The sequence below is a fragment of the Diplotaxodon limnothrissa genome, linkage group LG7 (assembly GCF_057381915.1).
Source record: "Diplotaxodon limnothrissa isolate DT_005_m linkage group LG7, D_limnothrissa_male_GT1.1, whole genome shotgun sequence".
Lineage (NCBI taxonomy): Eukaryota > Metazoa > Chordata > Actinopteri > Cichliformes > Cichlidae > Diplotaxodon > Diplotaxodon limnothrissa.
This window is the reverse complement of record NC_140602.1, coordinates 67,697,430-67,712,454: the sequence shown is the minus strand read 5'-3', so window position 1 is coordinate 67,712,454 and position 15,025 is coordinate 67,697,430. Positions and strand designations below refer to the sequence as shown.

At 39.8% G+C, this 15,025-nt stretch overlaps 2 protein-coding genes across 4 annotated transcripts in view; one reads left to right on the top strand and one right to left on the bottom strand.

The window, feature by feature from the left end:
• lsp1a (lymphocyte specific protein 1 a) overlaps nt 1–9,876 on the top strand; it is a 44,164-nt gene extending 34,288 nt beyond the window's left edge. For 2 of the 3 annotated variants that reach the window (XM_085360178.1, XM_085360177.1), the window contains exons 10-12: nt 250–345; nt 836–922; nt 1,355–2,585. In XM_085360178.1, coding sequence (XP_085216304.1) covers nt 250–345; nt 836–922; nt 1,355–1,495 — 324 coding nt within the window. In that variant the 3' untranslated portion in view covers nt 1,496–2,585. Of the gene's footprint in view, nt 1–249; nt 346–835; nt 923–1,354; nt 2,586–9,052 lie in introns of those variants that run through there. The other variant, XM_085360179.1, reaches the window with a different exon arrangement.
• On the bottom strand, nt 5,618–14,030 carry prr33 (proline rich 33). Its single transcript, XM_085360175.1, has 3 exons — nt 13,876–14,030; nt 13,466–13,514; nt 5,618–8,709 (listed from the first exon to the last, which is right to left on the bottom strand). Exon 3 carries the CDS (start codon nt 8,692–8,694, stop codon nt 5,674–5,676), a length of 3,021 nt encoding a protein of 1,006 aa, XP_085216301.1. The 5' UTR covers nt 8,695–8,709; nt 13,466–13,514; nt 13,876–14,030; the 3' UTR covers nt 5,618–5,673.
• Between the last annotated feature and the right edge of the window lie 995 nt (nt 14,031–15,025).

Below are 15,025 nucleotides of genomic sequence, written 5' to 3'. Positions count from 1 at the left end.
TTCATATTTTCTTATCATCATCATTATTATTTAAATATATTGCTGTATTGAAGGTTTATTATGCCTCTCCCTTTGAGGCATGTTTTGCCTCCACAGAGCAGGACGCTGTTATCCAGCTAAATGAACCTAGTTTGCTTTAATGAAAGTGCGGAACAACTGAATAAACAAAGTTAAATACTCAACTAAACATCTGAGTTTAGCTGAAGATGAAAGTGAAACGTTTCATCCTGTTTGTGCTTCATCAATCAGGACACTGAGGGTCTGAAGGTGGGCGTGGCCAATCTGATCAATCAGTGGGTGAAAGGCCCCTCAGACGGCAGCAGACAGCTGAGCAGCAGACCCGCTGTAAGTCACATTCACTCTAACAAGAGTGGTTTCAGATGTTAATGATGCTTCTGCAGTTTTGTTTGGCATTCACAGGCAGCGTGATTGTCCTTTAAGCTGTTTTTTATGTATTCAAAGGAAATCTGTGTGTGTGTGCGGTTTTAAGGAAAAGAGCAGCTGCACTAAACTCGCCTCTCCTGTGTAATAGCTGAGCTCACAGTGATGCGTTCAGGTGCAGTTTGCGATGTGAGGTTTCCCTCTAGTGGCAACGTCAGAGATAACTCTATATAACAGGATTTCTCCATTTCCTTTATCCTAAAAATGTAAAATAAATCAGGAAATTACATAAACAATTCAATATTTAGAAACGACTAAGAAAAAAAGCAATAAAAGTATGTCTTTTCCTTTTTTATGTAAGTGGAATGCAAATCAAGAACAGCTATATTTATTCAGTCTATGCACCAGATTTCATGGAAGACTCCTGAGTCATGTTTTTTAAAAAACAAAACAGGATCTGAGACCCGGAGATGTGATGCAGAAGAAGAACATGTGGGAGGTCATCGGAGACTCGTCGGGGAGGCCCGGACAAAACATGAAGGTATAAACATAGAATACAAGCACAGAAGAGTCTTAAATGTAAAGTAAAGCTCAATTAAGAATAATTTCTTTGCATTTACCTCGCTTCTTTTGTTATTGTGTACATCAGAAGTGTTCATTGTTTGGTCTATATAACACTGGAAAAGGATATTTAATTTAAAAAAGTCCCTTTCACAACTTCACGGTACAGTTATCTGATGCCTGAGTTAGTCAGTTTTCTCATTTTAGAGAAACTGGCACATCATTCCTCATCTAGTGTGCTTTTTATAAGGGAAGAACACTTCAGAGGCCTCCACCACTCTCACCTGGTGAAGGAATCATTTTTTAAAAATGTCATCAGTGATGGTGATATGAAAATCTTGACCTGGATTTTCATCTTCAGATTTCTAATCTGTAAAAAATATTCAAAATGAGCTCTTGCTTATCTCCTCAGAGCTCAGCGGCTAATAAAAAGTACAAATTTGTCGTCACTGGACACGGCAAATATGAGAAGATTCCTGTGGACGACGAGAACGAAGGGACGTTCACCAATGGAAAGTCGGGTAAGATCACAGACAAGGAAGTAAAAGACTAAGAGCTAGCTGTCTCTTAAACTGTGTACCACCGTTCCTACAGATATGATGACACAAAGTCCTCTGAGTAGCAAGATGGTAAGCACTCTGTTCTTACTCTCAGTGGTCACCATCTTGACTACAGAGCACAAAGGGAGCCTGTTTTCAGATTGGATTGCTTGGTTCAGTGACTTTCATTAGAGAATTTGCTGGCAGAACAAAATTAGTAGCATTTTTGTATTTAATATATGTGCAGTGTGCAGCCCTGGCAGTTTAAAGTTTATTCTACATCAAAGCATCATTAAACTCTAAGCATTGATTCCACTATGATGCCTGAACCATCTGGCGAGCTGGCTGATGCATGTAAGCGTGTGAATCAGGGTAAAGGGTAAACTGCTGATCTGTTGTGATGTTCAGAAGTGTCTTTCAGCTTGTGATCAGCAGGAAGCTGTTTCAGCTTGTCTCTTTTCTTCATTCAATTCATTGCATGACTTAAAAATATACTGATGTAATAATAATGTATACTTTATTGCTCCCCGTGGGGAAATTCCTCTCTGCATTTAACCCATTCACTCAGTGAAGCAGTGGGCAGCCACTGGGTGCCCGGGGAGCAGTGTGTAGGGACGGTACCTTGCTCAGGGGTACCTCAGGGGAATCGAACCCCCAACCTTCATGGGGCCACCACTCTACCTACTGAGCTATCTCTGCCCCTGATGTTCCACGCTGAATTGAACCTATGGGCAAGAAAAATGTACATGTTGAGAAACATTTAAGTCAGACTGTTTATTTTTCATTACCTTTTGTGCAGGGCGGCAGTACAGCAAGCTTCACGTAAGAAAAAGAAAACAGTTCAAAGTGCTTCACTTTAAATAAAACAGCAGTGATAACGAAAATACAGCAACAGAGACAGAAGTCACAATTTGGTTTTATTATGAAATGCTAAGCTATGTTCAAACAGAGTAACCTAGATAGAGATATGAAAATGAAAAGAACTGAATTTGGTAGAGAAAGATTTCTTTTACATTTTCCAACTGTAGGAAAGTAAAAAATCAGAGCAGTTTTTATTTCCTGTGTTACTGTAAATAAACTGAACATGAGGGTAACTCTGCTTAAGATTTATTTTGACAGTGTCAGCAACTAAAGATGACTTTTATAAGCTGTACCTAGAATAATCAGTAGCTCCAACACACACGTTAAAAAGATCACTAGTGAAAGACTTCTCCTGACTCGGGCTGGACAAAAAACAAACAAAGCTTTTAAAATAAAGTTTGGAGTGCCTACCATGCATTACAGTCAAATCCCTTCTGTGCATCTTTACCTTTGACCTCACAGATCACTATCCCACTGACCTCCATCACAGTGGAGGCTGCTCTTCATCGTTCTTCAAACAACTTTCACACGCTTTTAGCTCATCAACCGTCTTTAAGTCACAGTAAAATTTAACATGTTGAGCTGAAAATCACTAAAATTATTTTATAGTAATTTGAACTTTATATGGGAATTATATTTTTCATAGCAAAGCCCAGTGCTTTATTTATGCAGCATTTACCACCGTATACAGCTACCAGTAAGCATGTGTAAAAATGTACTGCGGCTCAATATGTAACCTGTAAACATGAAAATTATAATATTAGTCAGATTTAAATAAACTCCCTCCAATTTGCCCTTTTTTTTGTTAGATCATAGTGATTTTAAATTATCTCAAAAATGTTCATGCAGTGTGATTTTAAGAGGGTTTATTCGCAAAACACAACCATCTACAGCCTGAAAAACAAAATCATAACGAGAAGTCTTACCCTAAGGTAAGTAGCACCAGTTTGAATAAAACTGCATATTTGAATAATAATTGAACAAATTATGTATCATAAAATCACTTACATTTTATTTATTAGCCATAAAAACATATTTTTATTCACTAAAAGTTAATTTATTTTTCTAAGCATCCACATTTCTGTAATAAAAGTACCCTATGGAGTTTTCTGATCACTATTAGCAGTATGTTGTGGTTTTTACATACACTATAAGACCTGTTTCATGCAGTTAGAATATCTCAATTTTAATCTCTCTTAGGTTTTGTCCTTTTCAATACAGTTGGTAGAGTGAAGCCAAAGCCTAAATTTGTAGCAATGCACCAACAAAGCAGAAAAGATGAAAGCTAAGAACCAGAAATATAAGAACCATATTTTCAAAATGCTTTGCAAATGAAAATTACACTCAACACCCTGACCTTTTAAACACCTAACAGTAGGGGAGACCGGGGATAGTTGTAACGTGGGTCAGTTGTAACACTTCCAATTTCTCCAATCAGGGCTAAGTTTCAAATGATGGTAAGGTAAGGTAAGGTAAGGTAACTTTATTTATACCTAAAGGCAAGGTAAATTTGCTTTACAGAAAAATGACAGCATTTGACATCCCTTTAAAAACACACATACCTAGTAAATATATAAAACTCACTGTGACACATACTTTAATATTTCGAATCAAAAACAGTTCTTATTTAATTCAGTGACAGCAACGGGGACAAAGCTATTTTTATAACGCTTTGTCCTGCATCTCGGAAATAGAAACCTCCGTCCTGAGGGAAGAAGCTGAATGTGACTCATCCTGTGCATGCCCAACTCAGTTCTGCTATCACATGTGAAAAATCAGCACATTTTGTCAAACACAAACAATTTAACACGAAAAAAAGTAATTTGTATGCCAAAAAGTAAGTTTTTCTACTTTATTTCAATTTCTAATAGCATTATCTGCTTTGCAGTTAAACTCATCAAACTTAAATTATGTTATTTGTATGTCTATGGGGATATATTCTGTGTAAGTCTTTAGTGCTAGTGTTTTAGCCGTTGGCTGTAATGTTAGCTAGTTCATGGCTATAGGAGTCTGGGTCAGTTGTAACAGCAACAGTCTGGGTCAGTTGTAACAATAATGCAGATGTTACAACTTACCACACTATTACTTTAACTTATATTAAACAAGTTGGGGCAACGACATCAGCAGAGAGAGGTTCACTGGTCGCATTTGTATATGCGGTTAATGCCATTGGCAACACAATTCCTCCACTGTTTGTGTTCCCACACATACATTATGCAGACCACTGTGTCAGAGATGGACCAGTAGGAAGTACTGGTAGTGGAAATAAATCAGGATGGGTGCACGAAACAGATTTCCTCATCTTTCTGAAGCACTTTGCAAACCACACCAAGGTAAGCCATGATAAAAAGTAATGGAATTGCGATGCTGGTGAACAACTACATTTTTTCAGCTTCATTGTTATGTTCAAAATTGGTGCAAGAGTTGTAGGTTATAATGCCCACTGAGCCAATGAGGCCAAACTCAAGGAAGACCAACCAAAATTAATGAAATATTCAGTTGCAGAAAATTCCATAATTTGTCTTTTTTGGGGGGTTGGAATATGTTCAAAAGCTAGATTTCTGCATTCTGTCACACACACACACACAGCTACATAAATGGATGTAAGTGCATTCATGTGTTGAATAAACAAAGATTACATGTTAATGTTTTGTTAGTACCCTTATTTCATTGTGTTACATTTTACCCCAGGATATGTTACAACTAACCCAGACTATGGGGTTAATTGTAACATTTCACTCTTTGTGTTTGAGACCATACCATGCAATGGGTAATTGTGCTGCAGAGAAAATAGTTGCACTATTTAATAGCCGAGACATGTAAATACTTTGCATTACATTTTGAATCCACTACCTTAAAAGAGCTCCAATTTACAGACAGAAATGTCAAAAATGTTACAACTATCCCCGGTCTCCCCTATGTATGTTTCTTAATAGAAAACTCCACAGGGCACTTTTAAAATCTCGCTAATTCATAATCTAACAGTGTCTGTTTATTGTGAACACTTTGAAGAAAAGAACAAACGAGAAGCTCTTACAACACTTGGTGTGATGTCTCAATGACTTTAAGACAAAGAGAGCTCTCTTTCAAGCTAATCCACAAATACAGACATGTATGCTAACACCCTGACAGCCAGTCACACAAAGCATTTGTCAAGTATAAAGTTCTGACCGAAGTTTTCTTCAGCACTGCAGCAACAAGGGACTAAGACTCCAGACTTTTACATTGTTTCTGTGGCTAAGATTTTCTGCATCTGTACATTAAACATAGAATCCTGTTTTGGTTTTTTGTTTTTTACACTTTTGTCTTGGCACTTCATCTTGGGTGTAGCTTAAGAAGTGGTGAACCCCCTTGCTGTTCTATTAAAGTCTTTTGGTTCCTCATCTTTACCTTTTCGCCCAATCAGGCCCATTTCAAATACAGTGGAAATTTTTGTGACCGGCCTCGATGCTGCCTCTTTGAGCTTTTTAGCATCAAATTTTGGACTGAAAAGCAGCACAGGCAACCTGTACGCGAATGACGGTATTTCTTTCAGCTCATCTTTTCCCTCTTCTTTCTTCTCCTCCTCACTTTTATTTAACTCAATCTGGTGCATGATGTTCTCCTTGGAAGAAAACATTTGGAAGAGGACAGCGTCCCACATTTGTGTCGCCTTGGGAGAGTCTTTGGTTTGGTTTTCATTTTGGGTGCTGGGCTCGTCTCCAGCCTTCTCCACTGTTTTTGTCTCCTTCTGGTCCTGCCCCGTGACCACCTTCTCAGAGCCTGTATCTGGGAATTTGGGCTCCGCCTGCTCCACCACCATGTGTGTCTTGAGCCTTGACCAACCGCTCGCTTTAGATTTCAATCCCTTCGGCTTTAATATGGCTTTAAGAAGAGACTCGCCTGCTGGTAGGCTCTCATCACTGTCCTTTTTCTCAGGTGCCAATTGATCTCCTGAAGGTGATTCTGTTTTCCTGTCCTGTTCTTTGTCTGCTACAGCAGCAGAAACCTTAAGCAGAGGAAATGCTGCAGTACTTGGCTTTGAGCCTTTAGGTGTGATATTAGTGACATTTACAGGTTTTCCTTGTTCCTTTATTTCTGCGACATCAGCATTTTTCTCAGGTATAGATTTCTGCTCAGCAGTCGGGACTTTTTCTTTACCTAGAAGCTTCTTTACTGCCTTCAGGGGATCTTGGTCTCCACCTTTAGGCAAAGGATGTTTGGTTTCAGGAGTCTTTGGTTTAGTTTCTTGAATAAGTGTTTCCACTTTCTCATTCTCTGCTGTTGAAAGTATAGTTTTTGGCATTTCTTGAATGATTGTTGTATCTCCTTTTGCTGCAACCAGACCAGATACAGTGCTCTTCTCTTGTGTTAACATCGCTCCAGGTGAGTCAGATGCTTGTGTAACAACAATAAAAGGGACTGGAGGTGTGGCAGCAACCTTCTCATCTCTCTGGTGGTAGTGAGCAACATTTTTTGGTGTTTCTTTGACTGTAGATGGCTCAGAGGGTTCTTGGCTGGGGGCTTTTGATTCTTCAGAGATCTCTCTTTTAGCTTTATCATCCTCTTTAGTCAGCGTAGTTGAAACTGAAATATCAAATGCTGGAGAGTAAGTTCTGATTCCTCCATAAGCAGCGTATTCAGCCGGTGTGAGTCCACGATAACCAGACTTTGACTTTTGAGACACTTGAGTTGGTGTTTTAGGTCTCTGAAAGCCTATAGGTGACCCACTTAAAGGTGATGTCCCATAGGTGGGTGTCTTTGGTCTTTTATAGCCAGGTGATGTGGTAATAAGTCGGGATGCCTCATATGTTGGAGTCTTAGCCCTCTGATACCCAGTCACTGCTGGTGTTATTGAAGTTTTGGGCTCTTCAGACCCAGTTGAACTCTTTCTGCTTGACAGCATGGGTTCCGACTTTGACTTTCTAATACTTGGTTGTATTGGTTTTGCTGAAGGCATCATGTCTGAGTGGATGTCCCTATTTAATGTTTGTTCAAGAGGCACTGTAGTCTTCACACTTTGGGAAGCAGATGAACTGCTTACCACTGTTTGAGGTGCCCTCGACCACTCTGACTCTACTGTGACTGGTGACACTGCAAATAAGAGAGGATTGGGTCTTGAGATCTCAAATACTGGTGTTGCAGCGCGGTTTACATGGTGCGCTGGTGTTTTAGGCCTTCCTGCTGCAGTTCTTGATGTTTGGAACTCATAAGTTGGTGTTTTAACTCTGATTTCAGCTGTTGGGGTGACTTTCTTGATTTCAGTTGTTGTTGGTGGGGCTCTTTTGATTTCAGCAGATGGGGTGACTCTTTTGATTTCGGCAGTTGGCGTGACTCTTTTGATTTCGGCAGTTGGCGTGACTCTTTTGATTTCGGCAGTTGGCGTGACTCTTTTGATTTCAGATATTGATGTGGCTGTGTTGATCTCCAAAGCAGGAACAATGGTGGCATTAATCTCTGCTGTTGGTGTAATGCCTCTCTTAATATCTGAAGTTGGTGTTGTTCTCTGAGTAGCTTGTTTTGTCTCAACTGGTGTCTTACTTTGAGGTAATGTACTACCAATAGCAGTTAATCCAGCTGTGTCATACACTGGTGGCATCCTGGAATTCTCGTAAAAGGATGTGCTTGCAGTGTACATCCTAATTTGAGGGACATCAAACATGGGTTTGGGTGATTTTGAGGGTTCGGTTGCTTTAAATGTTGGACGTGGACTTCTGGGTTTGACCAGTGGGGTCAACACAGTGAGAGGTCTAATCACTGGCTGACCCCCAGCTATTGTAAATGGAGTTGGACCTGGACTTCGAGGTTTTGAAGGTGCGGTTGCTACAGCTGTGTCCAATTCAGCAGCAGATACTGTCACCTCAGAAGCCAACAGCAGCACTTTGGGTGGCCCTGGCTGAGTGACTTGTCCCAGGGCTGCTGAGACTCCTTCAGGGTAAACTGGGTAAGAAACTGTGGTGACATGTTGAGAGTAAGAGTATGAAGGCATTGCCACTGTTGGAGGTGACATCCTAGCTCCTCTGCCATAAGCTGCACGCTGTGGGTATGGCGATGCCACATGCTGATACGGAAGCCTGATGATGAACCTTGGTGGCTGTTGGTTGCTGTAGATGCTCTGTGGTGTGTCTGGAGTGCGAGGTGGGGTGGAGTGGTCACTGTGCTCGAGGTCAGGGCTTGCTTCATTTACAGGGGAGAGGCTGGAGCGGAAAAGTGCGGTAGACTGTGATGCTTGAGCAGAAGCTTTTTTCTTGGCAGTCCTTTTGAGGAGTTTCTGAAGCCGAACGTTGTCCTTTCCAGGCTTGGGAAGCAGGGGTGGGGGGTACTGCTGGGAAAGCAGGCCTGGCTGGGTGACACTACCATAAGCGACAGCCATGAGTGCTTCAGCACCCTAAGGAGAAAAAAGTCACAAGCTGTCAAAAACTAACAAAGATTACAGCTCTGGACCTGTACAATACCAAACTGGTCCAGATGCCAATAAATAAATAAGATTATAATAATGGTTGGTTCCTCGTCTTTAGTTCTGACTGTAAGTCAATCATTGATTTAAATTCTGTCTTTAACATTGGTCATTGAGCTTTTTCTTTCAGAAATGTAACCAGACTCACAGCATTTTATCTTAACTTAACTTAAATTAATGAAGGATTTAGTAAGTTGGTCCTGAAAATGTTTCTGAAAATTGCGCAAATGGGAGTTTGACTGTTTTGCAACAATTTTCTTGTTGTTTTTTGCAGATTTATGTCACAGTGATTACTGAAATGGCGCTGCTCTTCAAGTGGTTTCCATCTTGATCTCACAACAATGTGCTGGTGATACAGACATCTAACACAAGTAACCAGAACCAGAAAAACTTTGTTAATACCTACAGGGAAACTGTTAAATAGAGGTTTCTCAAGATTGTGGAGGTTGTACAATTATACAAGAAAGCATCAGCTTAAGCCCAAAACCATTTGATCATTTAATGTTTATATTTAACCGATTTTCTCTTTCTTTCCATGTTTTCTTGCATTGCATTTCTAGTATTGTGTATATATCTGACTGTAAACTTTGCTATTTGTTTTTCTTCTCCTCTGCAGTTTTTGGTAAATCATAATTCAAGTCTAGTTGATCACTGAATGGTGATGTTTTGTGAAATATTAAATGTATGGGGGAGGGGTCCTATAGAAATCATCTACATTTTAGAAATTGCATAGAAGTGTTGGTTCACCCTTTGACGTGTTACATGTTCTGAACTTAAACCTTTGCTAAAGAACAATCTTGAAAAGAAGCTGGACTTGGGAGAGATTTGAAACACAGCTGACATTTGCTATCTTAATTTCACATTTACTGCCTCAGTATACACTTCTTCACAAAACCACTAGATGTCTACATAATCTGTTCCACTGTTTAACTTTGATTACAATGCAGCAGCTTGTTCTGCTTGCAGGAAGATAAAGGGGGGCAGTTAAAGTTGGTGTGTATGGGACTGATACTGCAATTCAGAAGACTAATAACATCCAAACTAAATGACATTTTTCACCTTTAATGTCCTGCAATGTTTACCTGTATGTGTTTTTAAGTCATTTTCTTGATTAAATTAAAATCTCTTTCTTTTTTTACTTGAGTTGTGTCTTCACTTTAGCTTAGTTTGCTGTTTATTGCAGTTAAATTTGGAACTATCACCTGAGACCGTGAATTCATCTGGAAAGTGTTTAGTAAGAATGCAAATGTGACTCTTTTTGCAACCACAGCAGTCACCCTCCGTTAGCCTTCTGAACAAATATGTAGTATTCAGTTTTTAATTGTTCTTTATTGTTCAGACTTGGAAGCTTCTCCAACGTTGCTCAGTAAAGTCTATAATTGGTAATAACACTACCATATAATTGGTTCACGTCCCACTTATGCCAAACTCAACACGGCTATAATGCAGGGGAGGGACTGTTTCCAGTCTTGGTAGAAATGGAATCCATGGGATGAGCAACCAGTTGGACAGGCAGCAGTATACTGATCCATTACTTATTACCACAAATATATTATCATTATTATTATTTACATTTTTCATTAAAGGCAATGAACAGCAAAAAATAACCCCTTTAACCAGAGAGCTAGCATGCTTTTACTATCCACTAACCAGGCACCTATAGTGTACAAAGTATGGTAAAATGATATTGGGTTACTATAGACTACTAAGGTTTCAGTCTGTTTCAGAAATATTTTATTCCCAATTTTAGCAATACAAAGGTATTCCATTGGAGACAGATGGAAAAGATGTGCATTCTTAGCATATGAACAAGGCGTTAGTCTGGCAAGAGTTAAAATACATCAACTTCTCTCGAAAAGTTTTTCCTGTGCCTCAAACACTGATGTCCTGATGGAAGACGGATATTGGCAATTCAGGCTGAAACACCCACCCAAAGAATCAAGCTGAACTCCTCCTGCTCTATGATACCCCTTCACAGCTGATGCTGGAAGCCTGTTTCACAGCCTAATTTTAGTTTGAAGGCAAAGCGGACGCTGGCCAATCACCTGCTTTCTTTTTTTAAGACTCCTGGTTTTTTACAGGCCGCATCACTTTCCTAAATACAATAAATCAGAGAGCTGTGATGCGGATTCTCAGATGGAGTCTCTGCAGGACCAGCTGCCTTAAAGCCATCAGATACAAACTTGGTGTAACAGGAGAAGTGAGTAAGATGAATGTATATAAATGCAAGCTATATTTCTCCATTGACTGCAGCCGCGTAGTCTATTCTTAGTAAACTTACTGACTTACACAGAAATCTTTTCACAAAATTATATCTTTGTCTTAAAGAATTGTCACTTTAGTATTTTTTAGTATTTAGTATCTTTAGTATAAGTATTTTCAGAGTTCAACAGAAAGTCAAAGAAACGGGAAGAAACTGTCAATTTGTGACCTTAAAATCTTATAACTGAATCTGTAGATTCCCAATAGACAATACATTATTTACAGTTTGCTATACATCAATATCAGAGCTAATAATGTCAAGTTTATTATGGCTTTCATTCTACATGTTCAAGATTTAAGGTTATAAAATGTGGGGAGTTGCAATATGATAATTTTCATAGATGGAGGATAATGTGTATTAGTTTTAATTCACCTCACGTTCAGTTATGTAGTGCCAAATTACAACAACAGCCACATAAATGGGCTTAATACTGTAAGGTAAAGACGCTACAGTATTAAGACGCTACAGAGAAAACCCCAACAATCAAATAACCCCCTATGAGCAAACACGTAGTGAGAAGGAAAAACTCCCTTTTAATAGGAAAAAAACTCCAGCAGAACCAGTCTCAGGGATGGGCAACCATCTGCCACGACCAGTTGGGGGGTGGAAGTGAAAGCGGATGAACAAAATAATGAGGTGACAAGGACAAAACACAGACCAAGGGAGATGAAGACGATTGACATGCTTAAGTGAGATATAAACATGGGGACTGAAAAGAGGTGAGTGCAAAAGAAAAGCTTACAGTGATTCACATGACGTATCGCAGCGGTCTGAACAAAAGCTGAAAGGTAAACTGGGAGCTGGTTCCACAGGAGAGGAAAGGGACCCGATGGCTGAAGGCTTTTCCTCCCATTCTACTCTCAGAAACTCAAGAAACCTCAAAGAGCTCTGTTAGGATACTATGGTACTAGAAGGTCTTTAAGATCAGGTGGGACTGATTATTGAGAATTTTGTATTTGAGAAAAAGAATTTTAAAAGAATTTTAAATCCAATTGTTCAGCCACCAAAGAGAAGCCAATGTGGGAGAAATGTGATCCCTATTTTTAGCCCCTGTTTTTCAGCAATACTCAGACAAGATGTTTCTAATTTTATAGATACTCCAAAGAAAGAAAGAAAGCAGATCTACATATTAGCTGAATATGTGCACTCAAGGAGATATCCTGATCAAAAATTGCTCCCAGGTTCCATAGTGTTGCCGGCGACTAAGGTAATACCGTCCAGTGTATTTAGACAACATGTTTCTGTGATTTTTTTTTTTAGATTTTTAAGAACAATTTTGTCTGAATATAGAAAAAGTTATTACATCCAGGCCTTTATTTTATTGTAGTCTAACTAATTGACTTGTGTCATATAGCTTCATGCATAGATATTTCTTGGTAATAGTGATGCTAGAGAACATGTCATGGAGTCACAATAATCCTGTACATTCTCCAATGTCAAAACCAGTAGAATCAATAAATGGCTGATTTTTGGGTATCTCCCTATTATTTAGTGAGATGATTTACTTTGCACGTAGACTTTTCTTTCTTTCTTTAAATTTAAGAATTCAACATATTTACCTTGTGTTGGTGTTATTATTTTGAAAAAAAAAAAGGTTATATTTGCTTTCCCAGTCAGGCCATAAATCATAGTTTGATATTTAATACCAGACAGAAATGGAGGGCAGCTCCATCACATATCCTCTCATGTCTCACCCCACATAAATAAAAGCACACATATAGACGTGTATGTGCAGTTCTGCTGAAGGGTGAAAGTGAATGCAAAGCATCTGACCTTATGACATCACAGCTCCCAGACGCCTGATAGGGCCTGGGAAATATGTTGTCACTGAGAATGTCCAATCACATGACAGCACCACTTAACAGAAATGGATCATGAACCTCAGACTAGGAGATATATTTTCTAATGGACTGTTCTGTAGTTCTTTTTTAATTAATGGAAAATGAGACAGCAGAGTCGAGGTCAGCTTAAAATAAGATGCAGAAATGTTTTTGATAAGAAGTAATAAGAAGGTTCGTGTTACAAATAAAGCAACGCTGACATCATGAAGTCTGCAAAAACAAGTGTTTGATACCCTCAGTTTACTATGTGTGTCACCTCAGTGAAATGTAGGCCAGTGCTGGTTGTGTTTTAGACCTCCCACCCACCCTTGCATGCACACATCTCCCTGTCTGAACCTGCTGCCTGCCTGACACATGAGATGCTCACTGCTCCTTTTAAGGCTTTGGTAGTTTTGGTATTTGGAGTGCCTTCAGGATGCTAGTTCAAAAGAGGAAAGAGTAATAATAGCTGTGTAATAAAGGCCAAGCTGCTCCACAATGCCCTGCTTAAGCAAATGAATCCACCCCAAAAAGTCATTAACCTGAAGTTATGACGATCAATCACAGCAAACAGTGGTTTTTGATGAAAAATGGGAGAGCTTACCAGGTAAAAACTTGTTGCTGATGTTCAAAAGCACTCCAGGCAGGTTCCCCTTAACAGAACAGAGCACAGGTTCAAGCTCATTGTAAAACAGTGAGCAGCTTTATTCTCAAGAACTACACAAAAGAAGATAAGAGTACAGTCAATCTCATTGACCTCATTGCAGAAGAGGACAAATAACCGAGAGGACAGAGTGTGTTTTTGAAGCCAAAACAGTGCGTGATTAGCACCTAGCTCATCCCTGCTGGTGCTTTAATGTTGCACTGAGGACAAGAAAAAGCACCCTGAGCTCCCCAATCACATCAGACACCTTGGTGCCGAGTTGGGGGGGGTTGATTCTGCCTCACTAACCCTGCGAACAGTGTCCCTACGCTCTATTTGGAGAACAAAAGGCGTAATTATGGTGTGTTTACCTGTGCGACTGCTGCTTGGGGGGCGGCCGGCCGGCTGCTGCCTGCTTGTCCCAGCCCGGAGTGTCAGAGCGGCAGGTTCATGTTGAGCCCAACTCGACCCCCCTTCTGCAAATGGAAGGAACAGGCGCCATGATAATCCAAAAATAAATCCTGAGCCCTGCGAGCTGCTCAGTGACAGCAGCGTAGTTGTGACAGCAAGGCGAGCTGAGGCGAGATGCATCACTGACAGACCACGGCACCTTAGGTTTCACCACCTCAGGGCTCTAAAACTGGGGTCTGAGGGCCTCCCAGGGGTCCTTCAGGGGTGCACCAAAGGTCCAACAGAGGGTTGTGAAGTGTGCTCCCAAGAATAACAAATGCTTAACTTTCTATCAGTCTATTAGCATCCTTGTTGCTTCAAGGGTCCTTATTGATGGGACTTTTAATTTTTTGACATTTTTGAACTGTGTATGGTGAAACTAAATCTAAAAATCAGACCTCATTTTAATTTTCTAGTCAGAAAAAAGAAGTCTCCCAGTGGCTAACCTTAAAACCTTCAAACAGGTTTTATTTAAGCATCCTCTCAGCGCTGTTATCACTCGTCACCACTCTCTGGTCCTGGGTTTTGTGTTGCTTTTTGTTTTTGGTTTCTATTTGGTTTCACTGCTAGTGCTTTTGATGTGTACAATGATGTGAAAAAGTGTTTGCCCCCTCCCAGATTTCCTATTTTTTTGTATGTTTGACTGGAAAGTTGGGCAGTAAAGGGCTGCGGGTTGGACTCAACGCAGTGAGCAAAAATGGTGCCCTTGGGTAAGTAATTTTAAATCCGGATAGAATTGCAACCAAATAAGCTAGAGGAATAACTTTATTGCATATGAAAATGTAATTACATATGCATTCAACATGTCTCTGGTTGTGGTTTCCTTTGTGCACGCAGCAACAAAAACATCAGGTGTTCATAGCACTTTCTACATTGGAATAAACATCATCATGTTGTCAACAGGAACTGTCATATGGCCGCCATTACCTGCAGAAACCAAAAATGATGTCGTATTTTTTTCCTTATAGAACCTATCGAAGGTTCACTGCTGCTATTGAAATTCATGTTTGCCTTTCTGTATGGCTCCTAGGACATAGTGTATTTTAATGCACATGCTGTTTTTTGCAAATT

Excerpts from the sequence above, each read along its gene's own strand:
- prr33 (XM_085360175.1), bottom strand. The coding sequence starts at position 8,694 with ATGGCTGTCGCTTATGGTAGTGTCACCCAGCCAGGCCTGCTTTCCCAG.